We start from the raw sequence: 27,888 nt of genomic DNA, 5'->3' as shown, positions 1-27,888 counted from the left end.
GTTTTCAGGTTAGATAATTTCTAGGAAGAAATGACATCTTAACAGCTCCTTGTATCTTTTAGGCTCTAACGCTGCTGTCGTAAAAGGCGATTATATCAGTCAAAAGTACCCTTGGTCAATAAGAAATGGTTAACCGTAACTGAATAGAAAAGGTTGAAAAGCATGGCGAAGTAACCATAAACTGATCTAAAACACATGTATATCATGTCAAAGCTTATATAAAACAAAAGTTTCCCCAGCAACCACCAACAAACATACCAATGCAAAAAACATTCACGAAGAACATTGTATTGGATACTGTCCAGATAAAATTATACAGTAGACGTATTGCCATAAACCTCCAAGAAAACCTGGCCATTAACAGATAAGAGGGAATCCAGTTTCTGAACCTGTTTCTTGGCCTGTGTATCAAAATGCTTATTGTTATTAACTGAATCTACAAAGTATTCATCAATCCGGCAGCAACAAGCCTGGCAACTTGAATAACACCTAATATATGTCACCTTCTCCAAAAGAGTGTAAACATATATACAGCATTACTTACGAATATCAATATACAAAACTGGGTAGTCAATAAAGCACTCCTACTTAATCAAATTATATCACAGCAGCAGCTATTATCATTTGATTTTTATCACCTTTTGTCTACACTTTCTGCCATATATTTATTCGTTTCATAACCATGTTAGTTGGCTGGGATCAGCAGCTGAACCTCCTGTTACTTAGCAGGTTTTAGCAGGGGAATTAAACTCTAATTTGCTCCTCTTTTAGCCTTAAAACTGCTGGTCCCTGGGCATTGTTTAGAAAATCCATCTTTTGAAGTAAAGAATGCCCCTCAGCCACCACCTTGTGTGGTTTTGGCTGCGGCAGACTATTGTTGACTGCGGTGTGGCTACTGTTTCTAGCTGCTGGGACATCATGATTATGTTTTCCCTCATATGTTGTTATGACAGCTTTGGGATCTGTTGAAGCTCTTTCCACATGCTTCCGAACGTTGCATCCCGCACTTGTGCATTTGTAATAGCTCCTGCGGGGAAAGCTTAAATGCCTCAGAAATAATCCCAAAAAGGCAAACAACTTTTTATTAAAGTACAGCAGCTTGAAAGCCAAAAAATAAATTACTAGAAGGTAGATGAAGCAGAGTGGGATTAGATTAGAGCCCCTTGATAAAACCGTGTTCTTTCTATTTTTATAATACAACCATCAAATATATTTACTCCCAATTGTATACAAATATACATACATAAATACATACATACATATATATATATAAAAGATATAGAGTCAGCGTATCACGATAAACTCAAAGTCATAATGTATATGAGAATAAATAAATAAATTCACATTCAAACATGTATCTGCAACAAGATAACAGCATTGATACTACATCTACATTCGTCAAATCAGTATTAGATAAACAGCATTTAACAAGCAAAACAGGGAGATAAATTGATGACGGTAGCATCTATCCTGCAACATGAGTTCTTTTAACTCAGGCTTAGTTTGGCATTTGTGGTTAGGTTGCCAAACTGCAGTCCAGAAATTTGATAGATGCTTTGCACAGATAAAGAATAAGGTTATCTTTCCATTTTAAGTTTCTTACATTCATCAAATTTTTCAGCCAATATGCACACAAACTAAACAAAGTTGGGGATGTAGGGTAGCCCAGTTTACCAGAGAATCTAGTCAATATATACTGATGGCAGACAATCAAGAAAGGTTTTTGCTATAAAATGCGTACTCAAGGACTTTTTATCAATTTTTTTAGTCTAAATGCAAGAGAGATCAAAAGTCACAATGATTAGCAGTCCTAAGGTTGTATGCCTATTATCCAAATCTCCAAGAAATTAGATCATACTGCTTTTGAAGATCAATTCTAAGATATATCAAGCAGGCAATTTTCCATTTTAGAGCACTCAAAAGTTTATACCATAGCTAAAACATCATTAGGTATAGATTTTGCTCATCTTCAAATGGTTGTAGAGTTCAATACTGTTAAAGTTTCAGTTTATAAGGAGAAAAACACTGTGAGAATGAATATAGAATGTCTTGAACAGAGAGGCAACTGTATGTTTAATTAATCAGAATATGTTAAGCACCAGAATTTATGCCATAATGTAATCATTAGAACCATAGGCAAACAAACATATGTATATTCCATCGCACCTTGGATGTGGGTTCCCTTTGACCACTTTCTGCCCATATTTGCGCCACCTATAGCCATCATCTAAAAGGTCGACTTCACTTCTTGTTTGCACAATAATTTTTGATTCTGTGACTGTCTTGTGCGACAAGACTACTGCAGATTCCCCTGCAGCATTCCTGCAGTCAAAAGCACAATGCTCTCAAAATTATGAAGATTTAAGAAATATGAATTTGCATGATCGGTTACAAGTACACTTAAAACTTGCCTTCTTTTTGGATTTGGTTCATCATCATCTCTTTCTTCTCTACTTTCTTCATCGCAACCTTCCTCACTCTCACTTGGTATTTCCACAGCCACTTGAGCAGATTCATGATTTTTCCCAGGTATGGAATGAGTTGGTACAATTTCACTTAACTTGTTCAAATTTCCAGCTACACCCTGAGAACCTAGTTCGGAATTAGCCTGTGAAATTGAATTTCCATCATTTCCACCCTTTCCTTGTTTATTTGGTTGAGGCTTTTCATGATTGTGTGCACCTTTGTATATAATTTCAGTTATTTGGCCATCAGCAGATCGCTCAACCTTCTTCTTGACAGGGCAATTCAAATGCGTACACTTATAGTAGCTTCGCGGATACTCACAGCCTTTAATAGGCTTCTGCCCATACTTACGCCAGTTGTAGCCATCTTCAGCAGGTTTATCCACAGCAACAGAAGGCTGATTTTTCCTATCAGATTGAGAAGCTTCGGAGTATTCTATTGCAGAGCTTTGAGGGTCAGAGGCTGCAGGAGGCATCTGCTGTGAAGTTTCTTCAGAATTGAAGGATGGATGATGTATCAATGACTCTGAAGGAGCTGCTACTGACAAAGTTTGATATTCTGCTTGTGCACGCACATGAGATTGGGCTAGGGCAGCTTGAGCTGTAACTTGTGCCAATGCTTGCTGGTGGGATATTCCAAATGGACTCTGCAGAAATTATGAAACAAAAGTTTGATTAACTGATTATCACCAAAATAAGAATTTGGTTATGGTAGATTGATAGCCATCAATATGGCACCAAGTGACACAAGAAGACAATCATGACACAGTAAGCAAGGTACACTTTTTCAACTTCTGGATTCAATTTCTATATGTATTTGACAGAATCCCACAAGTCCTACATAGAAGACTGAATTGAAAGGGAGTGCACACTGCTAACAATCAATAACTCAATTCAGCATTTAGACCATAAATGATATTCCATCCAACTCTTGTGTCATCAGCAACAAGTTTTAACGTGTCAATTCAGCATTAATATCTACAGCAACACTTGAACCAGTAGCCAACAAATTACACTTCCACGAAAAGACCTTCACCATTCTCAACTGTTCAACGTGTGATGCTAAACCCAAAAAGTTCAGTTTGATGCAGGCCATAAGAATTCATAATAAAAGAAGAAAATAAATAAGCCTTAACCAAACAGACTAAGATGCTCAACAGATCAATTAGTTGATCATAGAATTCCCAATTCTATGAATGGAAGAACGTAACCTTAAGCATCTAAGTTCTTGACCCCCCATCCAAGAAACAAAAAACAAATTCCCCCATCATTTAAAGGCTAAAAGCTAAAAACTGCATAAACTACATTTAAATCCAAGATACTATTACTACCCAAATTATTTATCTTACTTAAAAGTAATAAAAACCGATACTTTTTTTCTTTTTTAGTTTCTTTTTTTGACACCAAGAACAAAGCAGACTCATAATTAAAAGAACATAATTTAAGTCAATTACCTGAGGAGAAAGAGGAAAGAAGCCCGGAGAATTAAGCAAGCCAGAAGGGCTTATCCCTGGAGGCACAGTGAACAAAGGAGACCTAGCAACAGCCAAATTCAAAGGCCTACTCTGCTTAAACCCAGCACTTTTTTCAGCTCCATCTTTAAAACCCACTTCCATAAATAAACCATCCATGGAATTGTAAGGTAGTCTAGCTCCAGGTGAAGCCATAGCTCCAGCTAAAAGCTGAGAAAAAGACTTATGCTCTGTTGAGTCAGGGTCAGAAAAAAAAGCTGAAACCAGTGTCATAGGCCCTGGACTTAGCCCTGAACCACTTGAAAATAAACCATCCATGGCTGGTCTTGGCGGTAGAGTAATTGTTGGTCGTGTTAGAGCTGAAAGCTTTGATCTTGTTCCTTGCTCTGCTTCTCTCTCAGCCATTTTTTCCCCTGCTTTTCGTCTGTGCTTTCTTTCCCTGTTTTTGTGTTTATATATAAGAAAGAAGAAGGATTGTCTTTGCTCTTTGTTCTTTGTTTCTGTGATTCTTTAATTTTGTTGTTTTTCTCTTTGCAAATTGGTTGGTCCTTCTGATAGTTTCGTGTTATCTTCAACATTGAGTGAAAAGTCTAAAGAGTAGAATTGAAAACGACATTTTTATTTTTCTGTTAATTTGTATTTTTTTTTTATTTCTTACATAGCTTTTCACGATTAACTAATCTTACACTATAAACAAAACTATTATTTTCTTTGTAAAACGGAAAACAAAGGCTAATTTTGAATTAAAAATTGATTAAAGTCAACGGAATGATTGTATCAGCCAAAACTATGGTTTAATCCAAGTGAATTTCTTAGTTTTGCTATTGTTAAAGAAAATACCAATATTGATAAGGTTTTTAATTATTTCAAATTAGAATAAGGAAGGTGCTATATGTCCAATGACGTTGTAAGCAAGATAAAGACAACAGAAAGATAGACTTTGAAACTAATATGTTTAATTTTTCTTTTTCCATATTTGAGAGGAAGAGGTTCGAATCTTGTTTTTTAAATAAGAAATTATGTATCAATCAATGAGTTAAATGTTCGAGTACAACTAATATGTTTAATTGAAAGAGGAAGAGAGGATAAATAAAAAATAAAAAAGGATTAATCACTAAATTTTTTGTGTTTTATTCCTAACAATTATTATGTGTTTGTTTTAATAATAGAGTTCAATCTTTTTTTTTTAACAACAACACGTGACACTCAAATGGACATGATTTCGATTTAATGATTTTAGCCGCACCTTGCCTTTAAAGATTCAATGATTCACAAAATTTTACGATTCACGAAATAGAATTCAATACAAAATTTTAAAGTTTTTTCATAAAATAATAATTTTAGTTAATTTCTATAACGGCATCGTAATTCTTTTATATTTTTAGCATTTGTAGCTAATAGCCTAATAGCGAGAATTTTCTTTCCTTTTCTTATTCGTTTATTAGCTCCTTTTATGAAGTTTTGTCACCTTTTTCATGTTTTGCAGCAATCATAAAAAAGGGAAATAATCTTACACAAGTTGTAACTTTATTTTGCGTCTTTATTCGTTTATTTAAAAGACAATTTTAAATCCTATAATAATAAACCTTATATAATTGAGACATTGAATCAAGACCTAAGGTCATGCTGCCATGTCACAGAGCAATTGACATATACATGAATTAAAATAAACACTGACACATGAGCAACCTTTTGTCCACTTAGATGCCCAATTGGAAAACCAAAAAGAAACGAAATGGAAGGTAACCCCATAATACCTTGTGCTTTGAAACTTGGGGTTGGTTAAGTGAAATGTCAAAAGGCAGCCAGGAAATGGGTAAAGTCTACGAATTGACTTGTTGCCCTCCAAGACCGGCGTTTATAGTCTTCTAGACAAAGGAGGACCAAATATCAACCACTTGCAAATACATGGTAATAATGATCATGTCCTAATCACTTCTCTTTCTCCCCCCACTTTATTTTCTATTTTTAAGCAATTTTGGATGAGCAACTACTCTCCATTGCAATTAGAAATTTAGACTTTCGTGCATCAACATTTTGTAAAATTTAAACCCAATTCAACAAAATTGATTACCCCAATAATATAAAGTTGCTAGGATTTTTGTGATTTAATGTACAATTGGGACATCTTACTTTGTCAATCCCAATTGAATTTAATTAAGTAGGGGAAGAAGACTATAACAAATTTGCACCAAAGGTCGTGTTAAGAAAACTTGGGAAAGGTGGTAAAGCCAATGAGAGAAAAAAAAGAAAAAAGAAAAGAAACCCAATGGTAAAAATATTAGGAGAAACTTAATTATCACTCTAGAAGTATCAACCATGAACAAAATCCAATGTGGCTGTCAATTGCAAACAAGGTGGAAGTCTAGAGACCTTGACTTGATTTCTTGGGGTGGACATGTTCAACCCAAGCGTGACTCCAACGTCACCCTTTTTCTACTAAACACAAAAATTACTCTTTTTCAGCAATTTAGTGATTTATGTACTCTCTTTTTATTCTACACGCATAGTAATTTTTAAATTATTTTAAAAAATTTTATTATGTTATTGTATTCAACGAAATTCTTATGTTTTTGTTTTGAACAAATTAAACTTTTATAATTAATGCTTGATTACTTGTTATTAGTATAAATGTCATTTATAATTTTATATCACATACATAATGACATGATTATATAATTTTTTTTTTACCCTTAAAGTCAGCACCACATTAGCGTTACATGACATAAAAAATAACACGTGGTACTGCAACTAATGATAATTAACCAATTATTAATTATAAAAACTTATTTAGTCAAAAATAAAGATATATAATTAAATTGAATGTAACAAAAGAATATAAATTTATTTAAAATTTTAAAATAAGTTATAAATTTTTTCAAACATTATATCTTTATTGTTTTATTATAGAATAACCTTAGGCATCAATTACTTTTCCGCCAATAAGATTGATTGGTTCCAATAATTGAAAAAAGATGATTGGAACATAAAATTCTATCGAAATGATATTTCATTGAACTCGTGAAAAAATGCACGTTCTTTTTACATAAATAATTGATAGTTGAGGTGTAAATAATAAAAACTAACTATAGGAACGTATTACTATTTAATTTTGTTTGGAAATATCATAGTGGGAGAATACGGACCAACCAAAAGGAAGCAAGCATCACAATGCCGTATACGTCTTTGCAAACTAGATTTATATTAGCCGTAGTTGTGTTTGCGCTCACGCCTTTTCTTCTTCCGTCAAAATCAATCCCATTTGTACATACATGAATCTTAAAAATCAAACTATATACAGGTTCAGGCACCAACGAAGATCCAACTATAAACTTTACTCTATAATCTTTTTTATTTTTAAAAAGTAAATAAATTAACCAAAAAAAAAAAACCCTCTATAGTTATCTACTTTGGATAAGACCACCCTTTTGAGTGTTGGGACCCATTTTTATGGTGCTACAATACCTAGCCACCCTCATCATTAAGAGGGTTGAACCCTTTTCTCTCAAATTGTTATTACCATTATGGAATATTTACTTCAACTACTTCCAAGTAAACTTTATGATCTTTGCCATGTTATGTCATGCCCTCCAATCAAGTATAATATTAAAAAAAAATTAAATTATTTAAAAAATTTAAATAAATTCTTAATTTTTTATTATATTCAATCAAATAATTTTATTTTTATTTCCAATCAAATAATTTTTTATAAATAATAATTAATTAATTATTATTAATCAAAATATCACATGTTATTTTATCTCATATGATATGAACATATTATAATGATGATGATGTGAGATGTTGATATAACATAATAACACAAGTGTGTGATATTTTTCACTTTTTACGTCTATGCCACACAATAGTATACAATGATAAAAATAATTAGTCAACTGTTAATTATAAAATTTTATTTAATTAAAAATAAAAATACATAAAATTAATTTAATAAAAATACATAAAATTAATTTAATATAAATAAAAAATAATTTTTTTAAATAATTTTAAAATTTTTTCAAGTATTATATTTTTATTTTTTATGTTTAAAAAGTATGACGCAATATCTACATGGTGTGAAGGAAATGTACTTTCAAATTTGCTTCTCGACAATCATGCATACCAAACTCTCAAAATCTACCAATAAACATCCTCAAAGGTTGCTTACCAAACTTGTCCTTCTAGCAGGTCATTTATTATTTAATTAAATAATTGGCAGTTTGAGGTAGCCCACAATCATTAAATGTCTTGCTAATGTTAAATCAAAGCATTATACATCAATTACATTAACCTTAATCATGTTGGCCTTAGCTAGTCTAATGACTGTACCCAAAAAAACAAAACTGGTATGATCAAAATAAAAGTTAAATTAAAATTTTTAAGTCAAGTTATATTACTTAATTTGTTTTCTTGTGGAAAGTAGAAACAAAATTATCAATAAGTATTAGAATATGTAAATTTGTTTTAACATACATTCGGTAATTATTTTCGATAGAAAGTAGTTTTTTTTATAAATATCATTCTTTTTATCTTAAAATCTCAAATTTTAATTTAGAGAGATTTTCAAATTACAATATCAAATTGTCGTTGTCTAAGATATCCTATTAACGGTGTACTACATAACATTCTAATAATTCGAGTTGGGGATCTCCAGATATAGCAAGATCTTGAGTCATGACTATATATATGGGCAATTGAAGCATAAGTTTTGCGCAAACAAATAAGTTATTATCAAGATAATGACTGGTCCATTAATGGGAAAAATGTGCGCAAGAAGAGGAGGTGGCGAAAGGATAAAATTAAGTGGCAGAGTTAAAGTAGTGATGGATGATAATTACTGTCATTTTTTAATTTTTTATTACTATATTATAAAATTTGAGATAATTCATAATTTTGTAAAATTACCTTTAATTACCTTGTAAAATTCTGGATCTATCTCTGATAAAATCAATATTAAAAAATCGTTAATGACAGCCGAAAAGAAAGTAACGTAGAGTAATCTTGTGGATATCTAGTTGTTGTGAATAATGGAACGGTTTTATAATTTTCCTAAAAGAAATCAATAGGACAGGTTGGTTGCTTGGTGAGGGCAGGCACAGCGTTGCGGGGTGGGCGGTATGTTTGGTAGCAGAAATGGACGTGGTTGCGATCAAGTTGTAAAATGTCAGCGTCGACTGATTGAAGGATGGGGTGGGATGGGATGGGATGGGATGGGTTGGGAGTAGGCGTGGAGGCCATTTTTCACAACATTTTTTTTTCTTCCTTCTTAACGAAACGCGGTTTCGCGTTGTCAGAAGCAATGACAAAGGAAAGAGGAAGAAAAAGGGGAAATCTGTCGGCTTGTATGCCAACTTGGCTTTGTTTTCATGTGGACAATTTAAGTCTGTCGCACGCCTAACAAAGCAATCTAATATACCATATAGGGATTTCACAACTCATTTTTTAAGCCATTTAATAAAATCAACTCAAAAATAAATAAAAAAAAATTTGAGTCAACTTCATGGTTTTTTTTTTTTAAAATTAAAAATGAATACCAAATTACTAATGGATTGATAAATTTTATTAATTTTTTTTTTAAATTTAAAAGTGTCAAAAACAAAAAACTTCTCAGATCAGCCAAATTTATATATTTAAAAAATATTTACGGGAAGAGAATTTTTCTAATGAAGTTGTTCAACGGCTGAAGATTTAGTTACTTGAAATTTTTTTTCCGAGAATGGTTACTTGAATAGTAATTGTAGATAAATTAAAATTATTGGGTAATTTGGTTATATTTTTTTCTCTATATAAATGTATAAACTTTAAAAGTGTTAAAAGTGGTTGACTTAATTACTTTTATATAATTTTGAATCAACAATTTTATTATCTTTATCTTTTTCTTTAAATTAATCAATTTGTTTAAGTTTAATTTTAGTCTAGATACAATAGTTAAAATAGTTACATTTTACTTGAATTTTAAAAAAACGACAGCATAATATTTAAAAAAAAACCTCTAAACTATTCAGAAAAATTCAAAAAAATTCTTAATTTTTTATTGTCTTCAATCAAGCATTTATACTTTTATTTTAAGCTAAATAAAATCCAAACCCTTAACAACTCTAAGGCATTCCTCCAAATGGTTATACTTTTGTCCTACCCCCAAATCTACTTTTTATTCTTATTGTTCATTAGGGTCGTCCAAATAAGGCATATGAATTGGGTCATAAGAATTTGCACTTAAAGCTAGCATAGTGTTCCTTTAAGTCGATAATTGTCTCATGGGAGGTTGTATTCTAAGGAATGATACATTATGACATATGGCTTTAGTATCTAGTGGAGCGAATCTTCTTGGATATAAAGATTCCTTTCTATCGTCATCTTGAGATTGGGAACCATTTGGAGTAGAAGTTACTTCAGCAATCCCTTTCCTTTATCGATAGCCATAATTGCCATTAACCTTGCCAATTTTTTCATCATTTCCTTTTTAGTTTTCTTGATCTTATCCATCCGGCTTGATTGTTTGTTTTCCATAATTCTGATTCTATCTTACAATAAGGTATTATATGCATGGCAAACGGGCTGCATTTAGAAAAGAGCACAATGTTTTTAACTTTTCGTGCGTGTTACATTAAATAATCCAATGTGACTTCATCAATGAAACTTCTTGTACTTATTCTACAAGTTTGTTTCCATGTCTTAGTAATCTCTTTCACTTTCTTTAATGTTTTAGGGTTACCATAAGAAAACTTAATTTGGTTAAGCTTGTGAGTCATTGGGACAAATTGTTCAGACTCAACTTGTCTCCATACCATAAGTGGGACATAGCTGATTGCCACCCATGGCCTTAAATGAAACTGATAGCTCACTTTCACAATTGTCCAATACCGATTGATGGGCCATCCACGGTGCTCTCAATACCATTTACTATCTTATGAGGCTTCGGAGTCTCGAAATCCATGCTTGTTTGGGTTTTTGCTCAAGCCATTCACTTTAGAAAAACTCCTTAATGGGAATGTTGTCGGAAGTGTATGGTGCATGGAGCTTACTCTTTTCACATTCGAAGTGGCTCTTGGTCCAGATATGCAATAGCTACAAACACCTAATCAAATAACTTTCTCCATTTTGTCGATAATAACTTAGCGATCTAAAAGTTTTGCCAAAATTGCTAGTGACACATTGAGTTTGTTTTCAATTGGCTTGAAAAAAATCCACCATAGCAACCTCGATATGTCCCAAAACCTTTAAAAAGACCATCTCATAAATTGCTAATGCCATAATACTTATGCTTTGTTCATATTCTAAATGCTTCATGATGAAACTGTGTAGGAAATCCCATGGAATGTAAGTACTTATTCTTTTTTGTTTAACATTCATGTCAACTTCTTGCACACTAATTCCCATGATTTTCACGATCGTTTTTCGGTGGCTTGTCTTTTGTCTCTTCAAGTAAAGCTTATCTTGTAAAACCCCACTTCTTAAATTAGGTTTGATTTGTAACCTACCTTGGTGAGCTATTAATTTGGTGTTTTTGAACTTAAATTTTGGACTATATTGACTTAGAAAATTCATTTTTTGATAACCAAATGTGTTTGATTGAAAGTTAAGGCTATTGAAGGGTCAAATGGAATGACTTTGAACTTAAAAACAACATTTTGTGCAAAATCTATTGATACATGTTCATCATGTAGCGATAAATCAAACATAGAAAATGATTTTGAAAGACATATGAATAGATGAGCCAATCTATTGATAGATAGTCAAATTTATTGATAGATAGGTCTGATTTATTGATAAAATGGACTCAAACTGGAAAAAAAATGAGGCATATTGGTTTGTTCTCACTCATTTAAAAAGCCCTAAAACCTCAAACTTTTCTCCATTTGGTAAAAATATGGTTTTTCCTTGAAAACCTAGTCATTCTTCTTCTTTTCTCTTAAATCTCATCTTCAACAAAATATATGGATTTCTAGCTTTCAAAAGTCATTTCAAGCTTGGACTTTAATTCTAAAAGATATTGGAAGGTTTAGTTCACTATTTTAAACTTTAAATCTAAGGTTTGATTTCTAGAAATTTATGTATTCTCATAAATTTCTTTTATACATGAAAAACATAGGTTTTGAGTTGGTTTTGGAACTCTTAAGCTCACCAAGGTAGAGTTGTCTTAAACTCCAGCTAGTATTAGACTTAAATCCTTTAATTAGAGCTAGATTAGCTATTGATTTGTTGAGTATGAGTTGTTGGAAAATATTTGTGGAAGGATTAGATGATCATTAGTCTAAGATTATGTTATAGAATCAAGTACTAATAATGGAAAACTTCATGGTAAGTGTTGTGGAGAAAGTTTGAATTTTTAGAAAACTGAGTGTTCCACAAAAAATGCTAAAGAGTAAGGCACGCTTTTTTGAAGTGGGTAGATGAGGTGTTTTTAATTATTTTAGTATAATTAAATATGGCTATTCTATAACCTTGCATATGAATTAATTTCAAATGAGTTTGTGCTGTGAACAAAGATTTACAAGTATATTTTGACGAGAACTATAGACTAAATATATTAGTCTACTATGTATTACTTTTGAGCATGAAGAACAAGCCTTTCAAAGTTTTATCATCTCAAACATTTCATTTTTCTATGATTGATTTATGATTGATGTTTTAAATGTTAATGTGATAATTGATTTATCCTTGGTGAGGCCATGGTATTTATGGTCATTTATTTTGAGATTATTGATATGGTTGATTAACTCTAGTTGTGGTTATGTCACAATCTCTATAATATGTTGGTGATAGGTTTTCACCTTTTGATTGAATGTATATTTTAAACATTTGATTATTGTAATTTGGTTGTTGAAGCCTATTGGGATAAGGACTTGTAGTTAGTGGCAGTAGGCACTAGCCATTGTGCGCAATGAGTTTTGGTGAGTTGGTTGAGGTTATATCCCAAAACTCACAATGATTTATAGCTTGAGCTAGTTGAGGCATTTTCTCGAGACTCGCTAGGTATTGTTAGTTGCTTGAGTGCTACCTTTTCTTTTGGTCGGTGTCTATGTGAACCAGACTGGTCTATTGTGATGACAGTAGGTGATGTGGTTGTCCTTGGCTAATGCTCCATGATTTGCTTGACTTGATGTCTAATATGATGAACTTGTATCATGGATGATGTTTATATGATGTTTGAATATTGATTATTTGACTATTGATTAATAATAGTCTTGGTTGAAGTCCTAGTGGTGAGTTATAAGCTAAAAAGTTGTATTTTGTAACAAATCTATCGATACATTGCACTAATGGATCAATAGATACAACATAAAACAGTTGGAAATGCATTATACTTTGTATTTATCGATAGATTGAGGCAATATATCGATATAAGGGACAATCTATCGATACATGGAGTCAATGTATCAATAGATCAGGATTATTTTGAAGTTTAAATGTTTTCAAGAGGTTTTTTAAATATAAAAATGAGTTTGTTTTAGAATCTTTGACAACCTTTATTTATGTTTCAAATACTCCTAAATTGATGTTTAACTCAATTTTATCTATACTTCTTGAATTGGTTTCCAAACTTATAAATATTCTTTAAACCAATGCCCTAAAAATGAACTTGAGAGGGAACAAATGAAAAACACTCCATATGCTTTAACTGTTGTAAGCCTAATGTATGCTCAAGTTTGTACCAGACTAGACATTGCATTTGTAGTTGGAATGTTGGGAAGATATTAAAGTGATCCAAGCTTATATCATTGGGGGGCTACAAAGAAGGCAATGAGGTACCTTCAAGGGACTAAAGTTTTATGCTTACATATAGACGATCTGAGATCTTGAAAGTTGTTGGATATTCGAATGTAGACTTTGCTAGTTGTGTTGATTCTCAAAAGTCAACGTTTGAATATATCTTCATGCTTGTTGGGGAGCTATATCTTGGAGAAACACAAAGCAATCTTTAGTTACTGCTTCTACCATGGAAGTTGAGCTTGTTTCTTATTTTGAGGCTTCATCGTAGGGTATTTGGTTGATAAGTTTCATCTATGGGCTTCAAGTCGTTGAATCTATTTCTAATCCATTGAGGATGTATTCTGACAATTTAGTTGCTGTGTTCTTTGTTAAGAAAAACAAGAGTGGAAGTCAAAGTAAGCACATCGACATTAAGTACTTAGTTATCAAAGAACACATTAAAGCAAATGAAATGCTTATTGAACATATTCATATCGAGTTGATGATAGCAAATCCTTTGATGAAAGGCATGCCACCAAAGATGTTCAAGAATCATGTAGTGAAAATGGGATTGAGTATCGGTTTGTCACTTACTATTTGAGTTAAGATGCTAGCACATTTTCTTTGTAACAAGACTCTGAATTTTAGTGTGTTTTCTCATATTTGATTGTATACATTTTATGTTTGAGAACAATAAATATTTTAAGGATCCAAAATAAACATTTGGGGTTTATTCATAAAATAATATATCATATTTAGGAAGTTTATTAGAAAGAGGAAAATTGCATTGTAGTACATGGAAGCTAATCCTTATTTACAAGAGGACTTATCACGATGGTTCATGTAATTCTATTTTTCTGTTTAAGCATATAAGGTATAAGAATACTGTGTTTTGAACATTATTGTGTAATAAAAGTTCAAACCAAGTGGGAAAATGTTAGAATTTTTAAAATTCAAATTCTAGATGTTCCATATATTAAGTGGTCCTGAGTTTTATATTCTACAATTAACGGAATAATTAATATTCATTATAAACGGTAGTTTTAATGGGATTGTGATAACAGCTTGTTATTTGGAAATTTTCTGATTTTGAGAGAGCAGCTATCGCTTTCGTGGGAGAAATTCTATTTATAAAAAGGACAAATCACGAGTCCCCAACTTAGACAATTCTGAGTGCCCGATCTTTATCATTGTGAGTTGCTATTGAGTTGGAAGAACCCATAAAGAAGTTCGTGTTGGACTATTTGCTATGGCTGAAAGTTAAATGTTATGATCTCAACTTTTCAGCTTCCATTTTGCTCTGTGATTTTCATATGTGAACATGTTTTATATGTACATTTGGGAATGTCTTACAATTTCTTCATTAATTAACAAAATATGTTTAATTTACCACATTGGGCACCCTACAATCCACTAAATAAGCATGATTTCAAAGAAAGCTTTCAACCTTGTCAACAAGAACTGTGTATTTCCGAAATAAAAAAGACATTCTTCCTATAACTTTTTCAATTAAGTTAATACTAAATAACAATGATTAGCATGATTTGTACCCTAAACTAAGATAAGTTTTCCCTGGAATTGGTTTTGAGGGAGTCCTTAAACTAATATTTTACTTAATAAATCAACAGTGATAATTTAGCAAACTCTACATATTTTAGAGTTTTTTTTTTTTTATAATTGGAGAAAGAGAGATTCGAATCCTGCTCTTTAAACAAGGGGATTATGTACCAATCCATGAGCCAAATGCTCGGGTGCTTTACACATTTTAGAATAACTACCGAGTTTTTACTGCCAATGTATTGATTCTCTAAATAGCAGGCATGGAAAAGGTCAAAGGTACTAGATTCATAGTAAATTTGTGTGACATTTCTGAAAGATGGTATTACAAAAGCAAATGTATAAAAATTTACATCAATATATTTGCAGTAAAGATTTCCTTTTCTTTTCCTTACATTGTTAAGGCTGGAATTGTTGACACTTGAGCTTGTACAGAATGAGCATCTTGATCCTCCATACCAGAGTTTCTAAATCTTCAACAGCCATATTTGCACCTTAGCAATCATGTCAATTATCATCAACAGTCACAAGTGTAGGTATTTGGCCATGATCAGAAAAGTCAATCTTGTTCAGTCTCAAACAGCACAACACTCGCTCTGGCAGTTCTTCTTGTTTTTGTGCCTGTTAATAGAATGCAAAGACCATTAGACTAAGGTATAACATTCAGAGGTTGCTTAAAGGAAGTTGTCAAGATTACAGTTTCCTTGATGTTATTTATTATCTTATGATTTATTGATGACCAGTCATTGATTGGTGCATAGCGCCCACACGATGAATGCAATCAGATTGTTGTCTTACCTGGATGGTTAAACCCAGATCAAGTATTCCATTTTTCAAACGATCTCGAAATGACTCAAGTCCCTTCCTTGATATGTAGCTGAACCGATGAATATCCAAATCAATCTCAAAGTAATTGGGGCCCTGCAAGAGAAAGAGAATCAACAATCTCATAACTAATTCTATACTGCTAGTGATCATGGTAGTTACAAAATACTGTCTATGGATGCATGCATGGTGTATGCACTTTCTAAATTCAGACAAGCTAAAAACAACTCAAGCAGAGGAACTGAATGAAAAGGTTTTATACTATCATGACTCTGGAACAGACTTAGAGTTTGCTATGTATGCTTCAAGAATGGAAGACACTGAAGCCCATTGGAATTATCTCATGTAGTGTGTGAATTCTTGTTTAGAAACAGTATCTAATGTTCTTGGATTAGCCTAGAATTTCAGAGCACTAGTTAATATGTGTCCCCCAAACTACATGAGTTGTGTGTCCAAATCATGTCTTAGGACAAAAATTTGGGTTAATTATAGTGCGCTCATCTCACTAAACACTGATAGACCCAATGGGCGAAGTAGAAACTTATGCCATACCTTATAAAAGTTGTGCTGCGGGCGTGAGAGAACTGGCTTTTCATTGTAAGCATTTACAAGCTTCTTTTCTGTGGAACTCAAACTGAGATCATCAGGATTAACGAACCCAGCAATGATCTTTAGCCTTTCTCGGAAGGGAACAGTAGACTCTTTTGCAAAACCTTTAACCTTTTCCATCTCATCATCAACCAATTTCTGGAGCAAATGAGAAACTTTTAGCCGATAGTACACAGTGGAAAAAGGAGGCAATAAGGAATGAATAAATTAGGTTACAAACAACAATTGGTAAACAGGAAACAATATAACATTGATTCAAAAAAAAGATAAGTAGATTCTGTTTTTCTGTTTCTTTTTTTTATCAAATGTTCATCTTTCACATTAACTACTACTCTAGAACTACAAAATATGCTAGTAAACAAGAGTGCATGAATGTGCATGCCAAGACAGAGATGCTACATATGCACATTCATTCTTCATCTGCATGCAAAGAAATAGTACCCAAACAAATAAGAGCTTTTAATTCAATCTCCTAAGTGGATTCTCTATTAGCAAAGAGGAATAGCTCAGAATCTTCTCATCTCACATTCTGTTTAAGGACACTGTGACTACAGATATTAACAATGCTTATTCTTATTATGCTGCAGGCTATAGTGAGTCCTGCAAGCTATGGAATTACAACAGGCTGAGTGCATGATCTGAATATTATAGAATTAAATACAGGACTCATTCAGAAAGAGAAATTTTACTTTTATTATGTTACCTTGATGCTCTCCTGATATTGAGGAGAGATGACCCTGTCAAAATACTCAGAAACTTTGAAATAAAGAACAAGACTCATTCCTTCACCATCACTATCACCAAGGAACATTGCAGCTGGATAAGTAGGCAACTGCAACAGGACACACAAGATGATAATAAGATACAATATAAGAAATTACTGGCAGGGATTTTTTGTGGTTTGATGGATGAAATTGCAGTCCAACAGCCCACCAAGATATGCCACAATGATTAAAACGGAGAAAAAGCAATAACCGCAAAAAGCATAGAACTGTACACTACATGATTACTCCAAAACATACCTGAATATTAACAACTAAAAGAGGAGGGACTTTCCCATTTGCTTTCACATTAGGAAGCTCAATATGTTGAGCAATGTGATTTATCTTTCTTGGACAGATAAATAAGTCAACACCTATTGGAGTATATGGGGAGTAATCAGGAGCAGGGGACTTTCGCTTATCTCTGTACGGCAAATTAATCAACCATGAATAGTTAAAATTAAAAGGCATAGAAATATATGTGTGAATTTCTTTATAATAACAACTAATATAAGTGCCTACAAATCAAGGGTGAGAATCACTAGCATACTTGAAAAAGGTCTCGCCTCGAAGTTTAAAAGTTGACGGTGGAATCTCAGACCAACATCCTGGATTTGGCTTCTCATCCTTGCTACATGGAATTATGTATCCTGCTCTGGGACGATATAAAAATTGTTTTGATGAACCTGTATATACATCAATGAAGTTGAAATTGTACATAAAATCTTGAAAGAAAATACAATCAATATATTACATGACATGACATCTGAGCATTTGACTCATTGGTTGGTGCATGATCCCCCTGCTTAAAGAGCAAGGTTCGAATCCCTCCTGCCCCAATTATAAAAAATATATATATTACATGACATGACATGACCAGCACCAGAGCATTTGGCTCATTGGTTGGTGCATGATCCCCTTGCCTAAAGAGCAAGTTCGAATCCCCTCTCCCCCAATTAAAAAATAAAAGATATATATATATATATATATATATATATATACATATATTACATGACCAGAAAAGAAGGGTAGAAATTCTGCCAAAATGCAGTGCAAACATCTATCAATTTATATAAATCAGAAAATTTTCATCAGAAATATAATTAACTGAAATTACTTACATTCTTCAAGTTTGTCTTCTCCATCACATGATCTCCTCTTAAAAGAAAGCCTAAAAACTGCTGATTTTTTCTTTTGGGACTGTGGAGCCATACTTGATGTCAAAATCTTCTCATTGAAACTCACAGAAGGAACCATTCTGGATAAGCCAGATCTTAAGATTTTCTCTTCAGAATTATGCCTATCCTCTTTCAGACCTTTAAAGCTTCCATAAGGATGATCTAATACTTTCTTCCTCCTATTACAAATATCATCGGCACTCGCAAAGTGCGAAAGCTCATGACCCTGATTACTAATAAGAGAAAATCGGTTTGATTCTTTGAAATCATCTTTGCTCATTTTACCTCCATCTATTTTTAAATAACTTTCATGGAATTCTTCATATTTACACTTGCCATCCACAAAGCATGAAGAGCTTTCATACTGAAGCACCTGACCACTCGATATATTCCCAATTGCATTGCCCGCTGATGGAAAACCATCTGGAAAGAAAAATCAAGACAAATTACATACATAAGATTGTCATAGATGATTAAATCTTTCCCTTTTCTGTCCAAATCAGCAATATATAACTACACACTCAACAACATATACAGCTTGCAATGTAGTGTACTAAACAAGGCAGACTACATAACGTAACATACCAAAAACACATTTTATCTATTATTTAAATATGGAAATTAGCAATCATAACTATGTGATATATTAGCCCCAATATTGTCTAAAATTCAGCAGATGCAGAAAAATATAGTCCAGATAATGCCTATTAGTTTTATCTTGCAACATATGGTGATTGATAGTTCTGCTCCAAATCACTGCATTGCTATGCAATCATGCTTTACTTTCTTTTAAAGAAAGCAGTACCCTTTAAATACAATCAAGGAAAGGTTGAATCTTTTATTACCTCCATGAACGCTGATGAAATCATCATCTGAATCGGATTCCAGAATACTGACTGAATCAAACCAAGCATCCTCTTGGCAAGTTACTGCAAAAAAGAAACTTCTTTGGTCAATTTCAAAATTCTTTTCTGGCCACAGTGTACTATAAATCTGTGGTAAAGAAACAAAAACAAAATCATCTTAGCTAGAGGGTTGGAAACTTCAAAAAAATGAATGAAATTTTGCTGATCAACCAAAGGAAATGTATACTCAAAACACCAGAGAAAACACAAGATAAAAAATGTTTTTCTGAGACATGTCATTGCATAGAATAAGATGTTCATTGGAAGGAAAAAGGGTACCAAAATGCATTTGTTATACTGTCATCTTAGACTAGTGCCAGTCATCAGAATCCTTTCTTACGTGACATATATGGCGAGAGACAATGGAAAGTTATAGCACTCAAGAAAATAAGAAGTCCCTTCGGAAAAAAGTTTTACACCCTTTCTTCAGAAGTTTTTCATAACCTTCTATACTCTTTAGCAAAATGTATTACAAAGATATTAATATTGAAGAAAAGAAAGGACCTACCATTTGCATCAATTTGGCTAAGATGCCACTGCAACTGGGTGAGATGGAATGTCGAGTTTGAAACTTCAGATCTTCTACAAGTAGTGGTTGCACCTTTCTCAAAATCCATATGTACATATTCGCTAACAGCTATATCCGTTACTCGAGCATCACTACTCCTTTTCTTGGTTCCATCTGTGATAGAACCAGAAACCTTCCCATGGCATTTTCTGGACCGACGACGGTGCCTCTTCTGTGTCTTGATTCTTTTAGAAGGTGTTGATACACAACTCCCCATTAAGACTGCTTAGTGACAGAACCCTGTTAACAACCAATATTTTCTACATCAGATATTCCAACCTTTCTGCAGGAAGCCTAAGCTGCTCTACGAAAAGCAAAGAACTTGCAACTAATGGTAGGCATTATCACATGATCAGTTTCTTTTTGTTTTAAAAAAATGTTTGTATAGGTGAACATATATGGAACCGTCATGGTCATAACATCGAATTCCTTAGCAGACAGAAAAGCACATATTATCAAACTAAAATAGATTTAAACAACTGAATTGAGAACCCAAAAGAAGTTTTCATAAGGATTCTAGAGCTTAGTAGTTAAAAGCCTAAACCAGCTATATTCATTAAATCAGATAAACCATTTTAAGAAGAAAAACTGAAACGTCAAAAAAAAAATGAAAAACCTGATAAAATCCAAAATCAACAAAACAAATAATTTCTGACAGGATGATCAGGGTCAGGAGGACCCCTGCTCAAACTGGAAGCAGCTCCCGTTCGAAGTTTAACAAGAAATACAAGACGGAAAAGCTGAAAAGCAAAGACAGATATAGGCTCCACATCCAGTGATTAAAGAGACCAAACGAAGAGGATTGAGGACAACTACACAAAAACGTTTTAAAAAAGAATGATGTACCCCCAAAACTAAAATGAATGAAATCTGCCCCACATCAGACAGGGATTATAAAATGCTCAAATAACCATATCTGACAGTGGAAACTGAGAGCTACACAATTTTATACCACAAATATGTATAATATGTATATAGATTAGCAGGTAACAAGGAGAAAATAATTTTTAAAAAAATAAAATTGAATCTAAAAATGGAACCCGAGAAATAGGATACAACACAATCTAAATTAGAAAAGAATTTCTGTTTTCACACCTAAAAAAAAAAGGGAGGAAATTTGTCGACATCGAAAGGAAACAAGACAATGTTCGAATAAAAATTATATGAAAACGACATAAGAAAAAGAATTATTAACAACATATTTTATTTCTAAGAAAAGGGTAAAGAAAATAGAAATTTTGAATCCAAATTGGCAAAAACAGAACACACAAGCTGTATTATAAAAGAATACAGCCTCTCTGGTATGAAATCAACGATATGTTGAGACATTCAAAAGCGGATATCCTTACCCAGAAAATAAAAATAAAAGGTAACGCAGATTGTAAACAAAACTCAGAAAAAGAAAAACCAGCAAACTTTGAATCCAAATTGAAAATTAAATGAAAACCAACACATATGCTGCGGAATACAAAACAAAAGCCAAAGAAAATCTAATACAAAAAACCAACGTTGAAACCAATATTAATGCATTCAGCCACCATAAGCAACAGCTAAAAAGATAAAATACCAAATAATAAAATACCTTGAAAACAAAGAAACCAAATAAAAAAATAATAAAGGCCCCAGCCTTTTTCCAGCAATGGGATCTCTCGAATAAGAGAGACTCTGCAGAGAAAGGGAGACAGAGCGGGAAAGAGATATGTCAACACATTCAGGTCGGGTCGGATCCAGGTAAAATGCAGAGAAGATCAAGCTGTTAAAGAGAGCAAAACAAAGAGAGGAGAGAATTTATAGGGCTTAAAAAAAAAGAAGAAGAAGAAGATATGTTTTTTTTTGGTTAATTAAGGGGTTAATTAGATGAAAAAAAGAGAAAATGGAGGGAAGGGGTTCTCTCTAAGTTGGGATTATTCCTCCATGAATTTAGCTCTTTTCCTTTTCTGGATGTGTTGTTGGTAATACAGACATGGAGCTGGCCGTTTTAAAGCTTGCTCTCTTTTTCTGTTCCTCGTTGGGTTTGTTAGTGTTGCCTTCACGCCATCTCATCCTCTCTTGGGTAAACAATGTGTTTGTTGGAGACGCATTTTTTGTCAGGTAATGATTGCTAAGTATTATCTTTTTTCCTTCAAAAGAAATAAACTGAAAGCATTATCAAATAAGTTGTTAAATTATTTAAAAATATTTAAATAAATTTTTTATTATATTTAATTAAATATTTATATTTATATTTTAAATTAAATAAATTTTATAATTAATAATTAATTAATTATCATTAATAAAAATAATATTTATTATTTTATATTTACATAATACTGACATGATATTGATATGAAAAATAAAAAAATCACATAATTATGTTATCATGCTAAATTAACATATTATGTCATTATTAATTATGGTATGTCAACATCACATATTATCATTAATTATAATATTTTAATATTTCACATTTTATATAAAATAACAAATGATATTTTTACTAAGTCAACCATTAGTTATAAAAGTTTATTTGACTAAAAATAAAAATATAGAGGCTTATTTAGCTGAAAATAAAAATATAAGGGCTTGATTGAATGTAATAAAAGTATATGAGTTTATTTGAATTTTTCTAGAAGTTACTCATAAATATTTGGTTTTAAAACAATACTTAACTAAAGAAAAAAATAATCCTGTCAAATATTCAGTAATTTTTTTTATTAAAAATATATTGTTCAAACAAAATAAATAACATTTGTGATTTAGAGGTTTCTATTTTTATCAGATGATGTACATCAACTTTTCTAAATACAGGACTTTTACTTCGCTAAATGTTAAGGAAATATAAACTGTTACACAATTGTTAGATATGTCTAATTATGGTGACAGTTTGCTTTTCCTTTTGCCATATACATTTGTTTCTATTTCTTTGGGTTCTATCGTTGTGCTATATTATATTACTAAACTGCATGAATATATAATTCTTGCTAATAGAGGAAAAGATAAACTAGTATTAATTGAAAATAGTTATTTGCTTTGGTTTCAATTACTAGAAATCTACACCTACATATATAGTTAGAAAATAGTACTTATCTAAATAAGATAATAATTCTATCAAAGATTGTTAGATATATAATAAAATATTAAAAAATAACAAAGTATATAACCTATACTAATGGCAAATTAAGATAAGTCGTTGTAAAATATAAGGCAACAATATAATGTAAAGATCCTATCAATATAAAATATTTACTAATTTTTAGTAGCATCTGTCTTTTATATATAAAATGAATGGTTAAAGGTTGTCAAATTTAGTTAATTAGTTTATTCAATGATTACTGTGTACTATGTATATTGATAAACGAGTAGACCTTCTTGATTTTTTTTTATTTTATTCAAGGAATTGAATAGATAATTATTGAAATTTAAACATTAATGTATAAAAGATATGTCTAAATACTATGGATTCAAGTTTATGCAAAATAAAAATATATAGATAAAAAATAATATTAAATTACAACTGATAAATATTAAATAAATCTATCATCTAAGTATTAAAAGTTCGATATTATTGTTTTCAAGTATTTTTTATTGAAATAAATAAAAGCAAAAAAAACCTCCAAATGTAAAAAATAACGCAATTTTGACATAAGGTGTACAAACAAAATTAATTTAATTGAGAATGACAAGTATCAATTAATTAACCCAATCAATTATCTTACTTTTATATATATTATAAACATAACATATCAAAACAACGTAACTTGAAAATCTCAATTAAAGGTTTTAATTGGTTACTTGTAAGGTACCAATTAATTAAAGAATTGTTAATGCCATTAATAACATAGTTGTAGTACCTATAACTTAGGACCAAAAAACTTGTTTTCAAATTAAGGCATCCAACATTGTAAGAAAAAATAAACACATTATAAACATGAAGCGGGCTTTGGGTTTAAAACATTGCTATTGACTTCTTATATAAAATGGACAAAATATAAATAAATAAACAAATAAATTAATTAATTAATTAATAAAAGTTGTATATATGGTATGGTTTGTTAGTATTTTTCATGTGAACATAAATATTTTTTTATATTATTTATTATTATTCATGAAAATCTTGGTTTTTATTCTTCTTGTACATAATATCTAGGATTTTATAATGTGAATTGACTTTATTAGTTTATTGGGAGAAATTTAGGTAAAATTGAAACTTGAAATTAAGGACATTATTCATAAAAAGGTTTGGAGGAAATATTTAGTTAACATTAAGAATTCCCAAATTAATTGAAAATGAAATTTCATGTTTATAAGAAACAGAAAGAAAAGAACAAGGATTTGTGGGTCTATTTTACACAACTGTACACCTACTATGATAAGTTTTTACTAATTTAGAAAACTCAAATTATGTTGGAAGGGTATGTATGTATGTATGTATGAATTATATATATATATATATATATATATATATATATATATATATATATATATATATATATATATATATATATATATGCTCTCCATGTACTAATAATTTTGGTTAAATCAAATGGGACATATGTAAAACGTTGCCCCTAATTACAAAGGAAAAGTATGTATGTTTCACATAACAATCATCTAAATCTAGCTATATCATCACTGGTCCCATTTAACTCGAAAAGGCCAAGAGATAGATAGAAACAAGAATACAACAGTGAAAAGATGAGCTCCCCATTTTTATATCTATCTTTTTGTTTTTCATGGTCTTTCTACTTTATTGTTATTCGACCTTGAGTTTTTATGCTCTAGATGTGGTCACAATAAAAAGGAAACTCACTTTTTGTCACATAAGAACTTTGAAGTTGAAGAAAGGACAAAAAAAAAAAAAGAAAAACAAATCAAATTATCAAATATTGTCAACAAGATAATTGAGGATGTCAAATCTAACTTTTTAATACAAAAAAGGATGTTATCCAAAAAATAATTGTTGTTTCTAATCATTCATTTTCATGGTGAGAAGTTACTCAATTCTTATAATTAATTAAAAATTTTTTAAAAGAATTGAAAGATCAAATTCGTCATTTTTTTTCTTGAAAAATTGCCAACTAATAAGAGAAAATTTTTAATTATGTAAATGGACAACTAAGTTTGGTTTTGCTATGTCTTGTGGACAATCGAAATGTGAAATAATTGTGTTGGTTCTCATATTGTCACTTTTCTTTGAAACATAATCATTTACAAATTTTTGTTCATGGTCCCCTCCCCTATTATATATTTGCCTAGGTGGAGTTTGAGATTGTATCTTTCACAACTGTGACATCCAAGAACTGGCTGCACCAATGATTTTAAGTTAGCTTCAAGCCAAAAATATTGCATTTGAGTGTAACCACCTTCTTCTTTATATTTCAAAGATTCAAAGGTAAAAAATGCCATCAAGCCAAGTTGGGAAAATCTTTGTGATCATTTAGTAAGATCCTTTGGGGGAGAAGGAGGGTTAAGAAAGTTTTTACCAAGGAAGATTATACTAACTTTGTGATATCATTTAATAATGACTAGGAACCAAATTAAATTATTTAGCTAATTTTGCCATTTAAAAAAATAAGGTTTTTATTAAAAATACCTCTCATACATAAAGTTTTTTTGAAAATAACCCTCTTTATAATTTTAATTATTTTTAACCAAGAGAAATTAATTTTAGATAAAATTATCTTTAATGAAACCAATCTATACGTTTGAATCCGCATCTCAAACTGACCCATATGTTTGGGTCAAGTTTTTTACCATTGTAAATTCTTAGCTTTTCTTAACAGACCATTTATCTCCAGAGCATTTCTCATCAGAGCATTTCTCTCCAAGAAGAAAAACTTTTGAGCTTTTTGTGCATTTTGGAATGATTTTTGATACACGAAGAAAAATATTGGGCATTTTGAGTATTTCTCGCCAGGTAGGCATATTCATTAATTATGTTGTTAAATGGAATATGGTGTGTTTTTGAAGTTATTGATTTTGTTAAATAGAATTTGGTAGTTTTGGTGGTTTTTGGGTCGAACATCAATAGGACATGCGTGATTGGTTGATAAGGTATGCATGACTGGTTTTCGGTATTAGGTTTAGGGGGTTTTAGGGTTTGCGTAAGTTAGACATTGCATGAGTGGTTGATGAAGGATTGCGTGATATGTTTTTATACATTGCGTGGTTGGTTTTTAGGGCAGTGCATGATTGAGGTATGTCAACACATCCAAGTCGGGTCTGATCCAGGTAAAATGCAGAGAAGATCAAGCTGTTAAAGAGAGCAAAACAAAGAGATGAGAGAATTTATAGGGCTAAAAAAAAAAACAGAAGAAGAAGATATGTTTTTTTGTTGGTTAATTAAGGGGTTAATTAGATGAAAAAAAAGAGAAAATGGAGGGAAGGTGTTCTCCCTAAGTTGGGATTTTGCCTCCATGAATTTAGCTCTTTTCCTTTTCTGGATGTGTTGTTGGTAATAAAGACATGGAGCTAGCCCTTTTAAAGCTTGCCCTCTTTTCCTGTTCCTCGTTGGGTTTGTTAGTGTTGCCTTCACGCCATCTCATCCTCTTTTAGGTAAACATTGTGTTTGTTGGAGACACATTTTTTGTCAGGTAATGATTGCTAAGTACTATCTTTTTTCCTTCAAAAGAAATAAACTGAAAGCATTATCAAATAATTTGTTAAATTATTTAAAAACATTTAAATAAAATTTTTTATTATATTTAATTAAATATTTATATTTATATTTTAAATTAAATAAAATTTATGATTAATAATTAATTAATTATCATTAGTAAAAATGATATTTATTATTTTATATTTACATGATACTGACATGATATTGATATGAAAGATAAAAAAATCACATGATTATGTTATCATGCTAAATTAACATATTATGTAATTATTAATTATGATATGTCAACATGACATATCATCATTAATTATGATATTTTAGTATTTCACGTTATGTATAGAATAACAAATGACATTTTTACTAAGTCAATCATTAGTCATAAGAGCTTATTTGACTAAAAATAAAAATATAGAAGCTTATTTAGCTGAAAATAAAAATATAAGGGCTTGATTGAATGTAATAAAAGTATAAGGGTTTATTTGAATTTTTCTAAATAGTTTAGGGGCTTATTTGTATATTATGCCTTAAAGGAATTATCATTTTTTCCTTTAAAAATAATTTCATATTTTTAATTATATTTTTAAAATTAAACTTAAATAAAAATAAATATTTGTTAATAGAATAACATCTCAAATAGAATTTGAACTTTTTTGTCTGAGTTTAGTGGATAATCCGACTTGTGGACAAGTCTAATGCTACAAATTTTATTTTATTTTTACAATTATTAATACTAGGATGGTGCCTGTAGCTACTCTATGGAAAAGATCATAGGAAATATAGATTATATTTGAGTGGACTTCAATTTGATACCTTCAAAAGAATTTGTAGGAAAAACTATATTGTATTAGTCAACTGCATGAATGTATGATTTTTGCTGATAGAGGAAAAGATAAATTGGTATTAATTGATAATAGTTATTTGCTTTGGTTTCAATCACTAAAAGTTGCTCATAAATATTTAGTTTTAAAACAGTACTTAACTAAAGAAGAAAATAATTTTGTCAAACATTCAGTAATTTTCTTCATTAAAAATATATTTTTCAAACAAAATGAATAACATTTGTGATTTGGAGGTTTCTTTTTTTGTTAGATAATGTGCATCAACTTTTCTAAATACAGGATTTGTACTTAGTTAAATGTTAAGAGAATATAAACTATTACACAACTGTTAGATATATTTAACTATGGTGACAGTTTGCTGTTCCTTTTGCCATGTATATTTGATTCTACTCTTTGGTTTCTGTTATTGTGCTATATT

The 27,888-nt window shown here is 31.1% G+C and overlaps 2 protein-coding genes across 4 annotated transcripts; both read right to left on the bottom strand.

Moving 5' to 3' along the window:
* Positions 1 to 272: 272 nt before the first annotated feature.
* On the bottom strand, positions 273 to 4,472 carry LOC18601579 (putative WRKY transcription factor 3). The gene is made up of 4 exons (XM_018119894.2): positions 3,920 to 4,472; positions 2,412 to 3,112; positions 2,167 to 2,322; positions 273 to 1,027 (listed from the first exon to the last, which is right to left on the bottom strand). The coding sequence occupies exons 1-4, from the start codon at positions 4,340 to 4,342 to the stop codon at positions 745 to 747; spliced, it is 1,563 nt and encodes a 520-aa protein (XP_017975383.1). The 5' UTR covers positions 4,343 to 4,472; the 3' UTR covers positions 273 to 744.
* A 10,970-nt stretch (positions 4,473 to 15,442) lies between these two features.
* LOC18601578 (DUF1336 family protein (DUF1336)) lies at positions 15,443 to 22,084 on the bottom strand. 3 transcript variants are annotated; one of them, XM_007032563.3, is made up of 10 exons: positions 21,616 to 22,084; positions 19,974 to 20,273; positions 19,406 to 19,489; positions 18,504 to 18,983; positions 17,933 to 18,068; positions 17,644 to 17,806; positions 17,325 to 17,453; positions 16,565 to 16,759; positions 15,986 to 16,108; positions 15,443 to 15,808 (listed from the first exon to the last, which is right to left on the bottom strand). In XM_007032563.3, exons 2-10 carry the CDS (start codon positions 20,248 to 20,250, stop codon positions 15,695 to 15,697), a joined length of 1,701 nt encoding a protein of 566 aa, XP_007032625.2. In that variant the 5' UTR covers positions 20,251 to 20,273; positions 21,616 to 22,084; the 3' UTR covers positions 15,443 to 15,694. The 3 variants fall into 3 exon arrangements, with proteins under 3 accessions (XP_007032625.2, XP_088662033.1, XP_088662032.1); XM_088805907.1 differs by lacking the exon at positions 21,616 to 22,084 and adding an exon at positions 20,880 to 20,902; XM_088805906.1 differs by lacking the exon at positions 21,616 to 22,084 and adding an exon at positions 20,650 to 20,822.
* Between the last annotated feature and the right edge of the window lie 5,804 nt (positions 22,085 to 27,888).

The sequence above is a fragment of the Theobroma cacao genome, chromosome 4 (assembly GCF_053813885.1).
Source record: "Theobroma cacao isolate CCN51 chromosome 4, ASM5381388v1, whole genome shotgun sequence".
Classification (NCBI taxonomy): Eukaryota; Viridiplantae; Streptophyta; class Magnoliopsida; order Malvales; family Malvaceae; genus Theobroma; species Theobroma cacao.
Note: the sequence above shows the minus strand (reverse complement) of the source record. Positions and strands in the feature narration are given on the sequence as shown.

What these genes read in the sequence shown, in the direction of transcription:
- LOC18601579 (XM_018119894.2), bottom strand. Translation starts at nt 4,342, where the DNA reads ATGGCTGAGAGAGAAGCAGAGCAAGGAACAAGATCAAAGCTTTCAGCT. An exon ending in GAACCAAATCCAAAAAGAAG is followed by an intron (nt 2,323 to 2,411) that starts GCAAGTTTTAAG and finishes TTTTGACTGCAG; the next exon opens with GAATGCTGCAGGGGAATCTG. An exon ending in AAAGGGAACCCACATCCAAG is followed by an intron (nt 1,028 to 2,166) that starts GTGCGATGGAAT and finishes CTTTCCCCGCAG; the next exon opens with GAGCTATTACAAATGCACAA.
- LOC18601578 (XM_007032563.3), bottom strand. Translation starts at nt 20,250, where the DNA reads ATGGGGAGTTGTGTATCAACACCTTCTAAAAGAATCAAGACACAGAAG. An exon ending in TAGCCAAATTGATGCAAATG is followed by an intron (nt 19,490 to 19,973) that starts GTAGGTCCTTTC and finishes TCTTTTTTGCAG; the next exon opens with TAACTTGCCAAGAGGATGCT. An exon ending in CGCAGCACAACTTTTATAAG is followed by an intron (nt 16,109 to 16,564) that starts GTATGGCATAAG and finishes TTTCTCTTGCAG; the next exon opens with GGCCCCAATTACTTTGAGAT.